Source organism: Echeneis naucrates, chromosome 22, assembly GCF_900963305.1.
Source record: "Echeneis naucrates chromosome 22, fEcheNa1.1, whole genome shotgun sequence".
NCBI lineage: Eukaryota > Metazoa > Chordata > Actinopteri > Carangiformes > Echeneidae > Echeneis > Echeneis naucrates.
In genome coordinates, this window is record NC_042532.1 from 13,935,722 (window position 1) to 13,945,656 (window position 9,935).

The following is a 9,935-nucleotide window of genomic DNA, read 5'->3' on the forward strand; positions in this document are numbered from 1 at the left end:
TCACGTGATTGAAAGCTATGACTCGAGGCGTAGTCAGTCAGATGCGTTGAGAACTGATGACGCGAAACATCTTCTGAGACAAACCTGAGCCCAGCTGCTGTCGATTCAGTTGCTGGCTTGAAGTAACAAAATAAATAAGATCCCAGGCCACCGTTTAATAGTTTGTTTAATATCAATACACTCTGATTAAGATCCGTCATTTAACCAAATAGCGATAAAAAGTTAGGCTACATCCACACTACTACATCATCATTGAAATATATATATATTTTGTAATAACCCAAACGTTTCCAATTTGCCCTAGTTTATGGTGTTGTGGGGTAAAAACCTGATTGGTAACAGAAGCCCGCGTCGCGTTTGTCATTCTCGCTGTCTCTTCACCAGATCATGTTTTTTTCCCAGTCTGCTCGGTCTTCTTACCTTGGTGTCATACAAATGAAGCTGTAAACAAAAATATATTGAGGCTTACAATAAATATAGCAACTTCTGATCAGCCCACGTAAATTTCAGGCTCAAAAATGCTTTTGCTCAACCACGCCCGCTTCCAGTTTAAGTCCGATAGATACGGATGCTGTATAGTTCAATCATTGTGAGAGCCAGTGACAACTTTCCCGTATAAATAAAATGACACAAACAAGGAAAGTCTTTGTGGATTCCATTTCCACCATTCCCCTCATTACCCATATTTTCCAGGAACTATTTGCATAACAGATCTCATCTCAGTGCAACATAACACAGAACTTTGCATTGCCTTTCACATTCAGGTCTGCTCATCAGTTGGTCAGGATGCATTCAGCTCTGCTCAACCAAACTAACCTGACTACATCTACCCCCTGCACTGTGGAGTCCTCGGTGGATCGGCTCATGTACCCGGCTGCCTATTCTCTTTTTTTCATTGTGGGCTTTCCAGCGAACTGCCTGTCACTGTATGCAGCCTGGATGCTGATGAGGAATGGAAACAACATGGCAGTCTACCTCGTCAACCTGTCCATTTCTGATCTGCTCTACACCATCTCCCTTCCTGTTTGGATCGAACTGGCTAAGAAGAGTCCTGTAGGTGGTGGTCTCTGCAGCTTAGTGGCTGTGATCATGTACAACAGCTTTTATGTGGGCTCTGGCCTCCTTTGCTGCATCTCTGTTGACCGCTATCTAGCAGTTGTCTACCCCCTCCACTTTCACTGGGTCAGGGAGGTGCGGACAGCAGCAGCTGTGAGTTTTACTGTATGGATTTTGGAGATTGCTATCCATGTTATCTTACTCGGCCACACGGGGGCGCTGCAAACTTTCTCCTCAAGTTACTTGTGTGAGGAGAGGGTACCCATGACACAAAAGGATGCCAACCTTGCTCTTACCCGGGTCACCCTTGGGTTCTTCATCCCAATCTTCATCATGACTTTTTGCTTTCAGCAGATCATGCAGTCACTCAAACGGAGCACCTCCATCCTGGAAGTGGAGCGCAGGAAAATCGGGCTGCTATTGTTGTTCCTGCTTCTAACCTACATCGTCTCCTTTGTGCCTTACCAGACTGTCATGCTTCTCAGGGCCATATTGGAGCCTGGAGACTGCATCTGGGCCACAAAACTCAGAGATCCATATATGGTAACTGTTGCTACTACAACCCTGAACAGCACACTGGATCCAATTATTTACTGTTTAATCAATGAGAGAGCAAAGACAGAGATCAAGAATGCTATGGGAAAAGTCTGGAGCCTGGCTATTTGGGAAAGAAAGTCAGGCAGCTCCATTGGCCTTCAGTCTATTTCCTAAGTACTGCTATGGAGTTTAGTTTTTTTTTTGTCATGTAAATACAAAAGAGGGGAAAGATTCAATGTGTTTGACTGTGTATTATAAGAGCTACTAGATATCAGAAGTGTAATTAATATGTTGGCTTGTTGCAAGATCGTATTTTCAATATGCAAATTACATTTTCCTTATTTAAGTATCACTAACTGACTTTTTTGGTGTATGTGCACATTGATAATAAGTTTTTTTTGTTTGTTTGTTTGTTTTAGCATTACTTTGGTTATCTGTGGCTGCGCTATAGTAACACAAAAAGTGAATTTGTTTCCAAAAAACTTTTTCAAAACTTGACTTTTTTTTTTTTTTTTTTTTACAATGAAAGGAGCCTGAGAAGTTAATCTTCTGTTGCATGACATTGAAGGAGTTTTTCAAGGAACACAGCCAATACTTTTCCCTGTCCTTAAAGATCAATCAAGATAAGCTGCAGCAAAAATATCAGCCAGTTCTTACAACGTGACAACAGTACATACACAATTAGTCACACAGAGGGTAATCAGCATGACTTTTGCTTGAGATAATATTCCTAGTGACACAATAAACATGAAGACCAGCAGCCTCATAAAAGCTCAGGACCCAAATTAAATCTGTCATGCAGCTTTTTAACAGTTTGTTCTGTCGTGGCTTGTCACCTAGTAAATGACTCATCGTAGTCATGGAGAAAAAGGAGGCGCTCACAGAGTCTTCCTGTTTCTTTGAACTGAATGTTGAAGTGGACGAAGACAAGAGTGCCATATTAGTCCATCTATTCCATTGTTTTGATTTTCATAATGATTTTTTTTTATGAATTTTATGGAGACATTTGGAGTGGGAGCACAGATGAATAAAGTAAGTAAGTAAAGCTGTATGTACCTTACTTGAATTTCACGAATGTATGTTTATTTTTTAAAATGTTTGTTTGTGTACATTGATGGTTGAGTCTTAAATAAATCAATCAATCAACTTTATTTATAAAACAGTTGATGACCAAAGTGCTAAGAACAATTTTAAAAAAGAAATAAAGAGAGTAGAGACATCCCAGGTTTGATAATTAAAGAAGTCGAGTTTAAAAATAAACTGAAACCAAACAAAACTTTCATTTATGACCAAAACTACTTTCACAGTCCTGAAGTATTTGCTTTAAAAAGTTTTTTAGACTAAATAGAATGTCATTGGTGGAACAACTGGATCCCGCATCATGTAACTTTTTCCGGGGCTGTAAATGTTTGTAACAAACGTTTTCTGTATAAATATTTAAACACCAACGCCAAACCAATATAACCCTAAAAGGTAACCCCTGTGCAGCTTTTAGTCCTATCATTTGAGACCAGCAGGCAGGTTAATAAAGCTGAACTGATAAGTTGACCAGGAAATTACATCTGCCAGTATTATTGCATTATAGGTACATTCAGACAACCTTCAGCGACACCAAAACTTATATAAATAATATATCCCTAATTTAACCTCAGTATCAATATCATTATTGGCGTGAAATGATCCAGCATCAGTCATGTTGTACTGAAATGAAATGGTTCGTTCGTACTCCATTAATCCACCAGATGTCCCCAGACTGTCTTCCTGCATCCACATCTGTATGGTCATTGTCCTCATCTCTTATTATTTTTCAAGCCCAGTTTGTCAGTCAGCTGTCTGTTTGTTTTTGAATATCTCTGTTCCTGTCTGAATAGCTATCTCAGTAGGTTTGCAGTTACCTGTAGCCACTCTGTCTCTTTCTGTCTTATCACTTCCTGTCTGCCTGTGAGTCTGTGCTTGGCTCTTGAATGGCTGCAATCCAACTGCCAGCTATGACTGCACCGAGCAGTCAGTTGCTCTGTTTTGTAAGTAACCTAACCTTTGATGGAAGGCCTTTAACATAAAGGTTCAGTCATTGAAATCCACTGTTGTGACATGCTCTTATTTCCATCTTGTTTCTCTACAAGGTGTGACAATATGAACTTTACATCAGCGATGGAAAACTTGACTCTGACCATCAATCATTCAGATTGTTACTTCATTGGAAGCACACCCAGGAGGAGCCCGTTTAAATTTTTCTACTTGGCCATCGTCATCTCCGCCATCCCATGCAACGCCTTCTCCCTGTACGTGTCGTGGCAGCACATAATGCAGAAGAACGAACTCGGTGTGTATCTGCTCAACCTGGCGCTGAGTGACCTGACCTTCTCTGTTGGTTTGACTCTGTGGCTGGACTTCATGTGGCGAGGAACCTGGGCCCATGGAGGTTACGTATGCATGCTCTCTGTTAACCTTCTCTACACCAATTTTTACACCAGCGATGCTCTTCTCTGCTGCATTGCTGTTGACCGCTACTTGGCTGTGGTTCACCCGCTAAAGTACTCATCCTTGAGGAAAGTTGGCAGTGCAGCAGCAGTGAGCATTGCCATTTGGGTGTTGGTGATCTGTTTCAATGTGGCCACCATCCGCTGGGAGGACTCCTACTATGAAAACAACACATTTTCTGTTTGCTTTGACGTCTTCCTCCCACTGTCAGAAAACCTGGCTCGTGCTAACGTCATGCGCTTCTTCCTGGGCTTTATTGTTCCTGTTGCCGTGGTTTTGTTTTCCACCTGGAGAATCTGTCTGGCAGTGAAATCCAACCAGGCCACTGAAGAGCCAGAGCGTAAACGGATTTGGAAGCTGATGGCAGTCGTTCTTTTCTGCCTTTTGTTCTGCTTTGGACCTATCCATGTCATGATGCTTCTCCGCACAGTGGTGGACGACTGCAGGACGACTGCATGGCTCTTCTATCCCTACAAGATCAGTATTGCTCTCTCAACCCTCAATTGCCTTGCAGACCCACTTCTTTACTGCTTCATCACAAGAACAGGACAGGCAAATGTAAACCAGGTTGTTCTCTTTTTCCAGGGAAAGAAGAGAAGTAAAGTTGAAGGCGTGGTGTAGAGTGAACAAAAATAAATGTGAGTTCTCACACAGGACAAGATAAGAAGGTCCCCTTCAGACATGTTTTTGGATAGAAAAATACTCTGCTTTGAATTAAAACTTCATAAAAATCTTCTAATTGGAAAAATACTGACAGCGATTTAATAACAATTTGTGCCTGTCCTGAAACACAAAAATGTATTTCGCATTACTGCCACCACTGCTTTTTCTGCAAAAATATTTGGTTTAAATTTTTTGTGGAAGTTTTGAACTATGTCTGTGTGATTTACACACAGGGAATATACTTCCATTAAGACAGTGTAGCTGACTGGAAAAAACCTGAGATGGAAAGCAGCATGTTAGGAGCCGTACAGAACCGTGCTTTGGCTGCACAAGCAGTTCTTTCGAGGGCTGACAGAAATTTGAAAGGCGCGTCAGACCTCATTTGCAGCTCAGTACAGAGCAAACAATCATATTTCCTTCTTTGTCCCAAACATATCTAAGGTGACAGCTCACATTTAGCGCAGCGACAGGCGTTGTCTTCATTACAATGTAACATGAAAATAAAGACTGTTCACAGTGGTGGACACAGTTCTGTCATATATAAATGTCCCCAAACATGTCCAAAGAAAATAAAAGAGCTTTCACTGCTAATTTGGCACTGTTCATCATTTGGATAAGAGATGAGCATGAAAATATTTGTTTGTTTACAAACCCTGCTGCATTTTCATTTCAACACTATCTTGGGGAGGTGGAGTGTGGCTCAAGTGCCAGTCATTGACTTCTGAGGCAAAACAGAGTCATATAACAGAGTGCACAATGCATGCAAAATACTTGCATGCAAAGTTCCCATTTTCAATTTAAGGGTGTTGTCCCAACAAAATGGTGATAGTTTATTTCAACTTAAAATCAACATTTCCTGGAAATCTTTTGAGCTGCAAACTTCTCCAGAAATGACCATTTGCATAGTTTGATTTTTTAAGGCATGATGAAGCATGATGAGAGAAAGTTTTCTGATGCCATTTATGGTTGTGACCTCTTATATATTCACAGAAATTTAGTGATTTTAAGTACGTCTGCAAAGCAACAAACATGGACATCTGCAGCTCTCTAGTGGACAACGATGGAAGTGCAGCATGATGTCTGCATTTAATCATTTCAGATTCTTATCACATCAATGAAATTTATCACATAACATGTGGTGTTTTATAAAAAAAAAAAATAAATGACCCGAACTCATCCGCGCACACACACACACACACACACACACACACACACACACACACACACACACACAACTTCTCAGCTCAACTTGTGGGGGTGTCAGCTTTATGTCTGTTAGCAGTCATGAGTCCAAATTGTGTGACTATAAGAATGGGTATCCTTTAAAGGTGCGTTTGTGAACTGTATGGAATCCTACAGTTCGACAACATCGTGGGAGCTCAAGTTTATTTCGTCTGCTTTTTAAAATGCGTGACACTACTTGTTCTGCCTTCATGCCTTCATGACATAAAAGCTGGAGAGAACATGTGCTCCTCCATGTGAGCTTTGGTCCCTCCAGTCTCTCTCTTCCATCCATCCATGTCCTATGCTTCACTTAATGCTGAATAACCTGCGTCAGCAGGACCTGGGGACCATAAAGCCCATCTGAATACCCATCCTCTCACCTTCCTCTGTCCTTGAGCGTTTAATAGACATCTTTTTTTTTTTTTTTTAAGGTGTATTCAAATGCAAGCAGGGATTCCTGGAGATCAATAGATTTGGACCGTGCGGCCCAGTCTACCTGGGATGTTGGCAGCATTTCGAAAGCGGCACGTGAGACTGAGACTGCTCCCTCTCAGGCGTGATGAATGAATGCGGCAGATCACGCCAGTGATCTGATTGCATACACACGTGTAATAGAAACATGATCCTTAATAGGAAAAAGGGAGAGTGACACTGGGCTGGAAAAGAGATTCAGGATGCATTTTTGTCAACTGGTCATTTCAGAACCTCCACGTAAATCACAATAAAGCATGGTCTTGAATCTGATACATTCTGGCTGATCCCAGCTCTGGCAGCTGTGACTGGCGCTGGGTGTTGGCAGGCGATTTGTGGGGGAATACTCAGGGTAATGTACACATGCACGTGCTGCATAGAGAAACTGCACCAAATACACACATGCGCTATAAAAGGAAACAGATGGACAAGAATAGCAATCTAGGGTTGTGTGGTAACAATATTATATAAGCAATTTATAGTTTATTTAGACTTTAGCTATTTTTCTCCAAATATAAGCTGCACCAGCTGTAAAAATATCCTGACGGTAAAATTTTCATTCTAATTTAACTGTCCGACTGAAATTATTTCCGGGTGCTCTTTTGTCCATTTAAATTATTCATTAAAATCATCCTGAAGTAATACAGCTTTTCTCAGTTTAATTTTCCTTTGTTTTTGTCCCTCCCCCATTTTGAGAGGTGCCCAGCTTGGTTCTGCAGTCACTGAGGAAGAGAGAAAGTTTGAATCTTTGTTTGAATTATTTGAATTTTTAGTGGAGCTTCAGGTTGCACCACAAACTCTTTCTGAGAAGATTTATTGAATTGTGGCCTCGGGCAAATTTTTATGTATCTGCAAGAATATTGGTTGTAATTTTAAGTGTGTTGAGTTTCTATTTAAGTTCCAATGAACAGGGAACAAGTTTGAGCAATATAGCAACAGCAGCAATTTTATATGTCTATCAAATAAACCATCGATGTTGTCAACTCCATTTGTTTTAAAATTTGTTTAAAGTTCAAACCCCATACTTTGACCGTCTGACACTCCCTCCAAACTTCCCTCTTCATATTTTCCCTCCCTCCTCACAACAAGTGCTTCTTCTGTGAAAAAGCGACTTCAAATCTCAGGGGGAAATTTTATATTAGGGGAGAAAGTCGGGGAACTCTTAAAATCATGATTCAATCTCAGATGGCTTTAAGTTTATTGTATTAAATGACATCGCTGTCTTTTTTTTCTGAAGTTATTGTTACAAGATGGCTCTATCTTATATCATTTTAACAAAAACAGAACAACACATTTAAAGGAGCTATTTGCAGGTATTGCTACTGCTGCATGCCTGGCATTAGCTTCAATGGCTTGCTTCGAATAAATATTTGATATGAATTCAGCTTCCAAAAAGCCAGTCCTGCCTGGACCACTTCCTATGAAGCTACCAGCTCGATCACCTTTTTATTTGTTTGTTGTCCAGCTTATTAATGTTCCCTTTTGGGTTGTACAAGATAATGCTTTTTATATTTCCTCACATTCTAATTTGGCTTTTTTTTTTACACTCTTCTCAGTTGGTACATTTCGGAGGGTTTTCTTGTCTCAACCAGCCTCTTGGGCATTTGTGATTTTTGCTGTTACACTACGATAGCAGGGATGCTTCCTCAGATGTTAGCCCACCCGCTGCCTCAGTGAGTCACACAACACTGCAGGTCAAAGACCAACAATGTGGAACTCGAGATCCTAGTTATACTGGCTGTACCGAGATTCAGTCTGAGAAAAGCTGCGCTTTAGGGTGCAACATTGCCTTTTCCTGCTGGCTTTATGTGTGGCTAAAGAGTAGAGAATGAGTTAACCGGCACGGTTCTCTCTCTACTGGGCTATTTCTGATCCTCTTTAAAGAGAACTGAAAGTGAGCAGACATTCTTGCAGTTGTTTGCTTTTGTCTGCTTACAACAGGAGTGAACATGGCTCAAGCCCTCCGTCACTGGAAACAAAGAGAAGTGGTTTTTCCCTTTGAATGTTAACAGAGAAGTCAAGCAGGAGCTAGTTGCCTTGATAAGCAGATGAGCGTCCGTGCATGTGGGGGTCACCTTCTTGGATGAGACACATAAGTTTGTGATTGTGATTGTGAATTACGAAACTTGTGATTCTGCAGCATCCCTCAGGAAGCTAATGGGCAAAAGAGCTGTAAAGCTGCAAATTTGATGTCTGATCAGTTGGTTCCTCGTAGGTCAGAATAAGAAAAATGGTGGAAAGTTTGGCGTCATAAAATAGATGAAGACAGATGGGCAGAAAACAGATTTAACCAAAGTATCAAATGAGCGTTTTTGATTTGTTTGGGTTTTTTCTGTTGTCTATAAACTCCACTCTTGTTAAATAATCACATTGAATTTGCATGTGTAATTACGGTTTAAGCTGGCAACCCTCACCCCTGCTGTGTGGAGAGGAACACAATAATTTTAGAAAACACACAAAACAGTAAAAACAAAGCCAGGAAGCAAAGAGAAACGGAGAAGAATGAACAATTTGTACAGATTGTCAAGTGAGAGGCCATTTGGTAAACAGATGTGTGTGCAGTCAAAAGTGAGACATGAATTTCCTTTCCTGTTACTTTTTGTTGAAAATGCTTACTTTTTACGTGTCTATTAATAAATCCATGACTCAATAATGAGAATGTTTCAAATCAGTCGCCCATATGAGGCTGGAATATGGCTGGAAACTATGGATACAGGCAAATGGAAAGACAAGCAGATTCTTGTCATTTTTTCACCTTACTGTGATATTGCTTCCTTCCACCCTACGTGTGTGTCTGACAGTGTCTTCTTATCCCAAAAAAAAGCAACATTTGATTAAAGACAGACGGTTTCATTAACGTCATCAGAAAATTGAATTTGTTAATGAATGGATTTGCCTGAGCTGTTCCAGTTCACTTTGTCTCCCACTTAAATGAGGGGCATGGCTGTGTAGACAAATTAACAACATAAAATACAATCAATGCAGAAAAGAATTCTGAAAAAGACGGAGTAAGTGATTTATCCTGTGTGAGGGAGGCATTGAGATAAAGATACAGCAAAATGGAAGCCTGTGACAAATACAGGGTGGAGCAGGTTGAGGTCACTTCCACCTTGAAGGAAAACACAAACACACAAACACGCACCAACAAAGACACACCCACACACTTTCCATTACATCCGATTTATAGCCTTTCCTCCACTGACCTGGAACCCTTATTAATTTCTTTTGTGGTGCTGTCATCTGGGTTGTTTTACTGGGCGCCATACACATGTTGAAGCACCTGACTGTGGCTTTGAGCTAAACATGCATGGATGGAGACGTTGGGTGCCAGCATCCTGCAAAACGCAAGAGGCAGTTACGTAATAATGAGTTCTGTCATTCAATTACCCAAAAGCTGCATCAAGCTGCAAATTTACAGCGATGGCTAAAATTTTGACAGGAGTGAAAAAGGAAATGTGAGAAAAAATAAATTGATTGTATTTATTGTAACAACATAATTTTTT

At 40.6% G+C, this 9,935-nt stretch overlaps 2 protein-coding genes across 2 annotated transcripts; both read left to right on the forward strand.

Moving 5' to 3' along the window:
- Positions 1-786: 786 nt before the first annotated feature.
- Positions 787-1,767, forward strand: LOC115036196 (G-protein coupled receptor 4-like). Its single transcript, XM_029494330.1, has one exon. The coding sequence runs from the start codon at positions 787-789 to the stop codon at positions 1,765-1,767; it is 981 nt and encodes a 326-aa protein (XP_029350190.1).
- A 1,959-nt stretch (positions 1,768-3,726) lies between these two features.
- Positions 3,727-4,695, forward strand: gpr65 (G protein-coupled receptor 65). Its single transcript, XM_029494331.1, has one exon. The coding sequence runs from the start codon at positions 3,727-3,729 to the stop codon at positions 4,693-4,695; it is 969 nt and encodes a 322-aa protein (XP_029350191.1).
- The last annotated feature ends 5,240 nt before the right edge of the window (positions 4,696-9,935 follow it).

What these genes read in the sequence shown, in the direction of transcription:
- LOC115036196 (XM_029494330.1), top strand. Translation starts at nt 787, where the DNA reads ATGCATTCAGCTCTGCTCAACCAAACTAACCTGACTACATCTACCCCC.
- gpr65 (XM_029494331.1), top strand. Translation starts at nt 3,727, where the DNA reads ATGAACTTTACATCAGCGATGGAAAACTTGACTCTGACCATCAATCAT.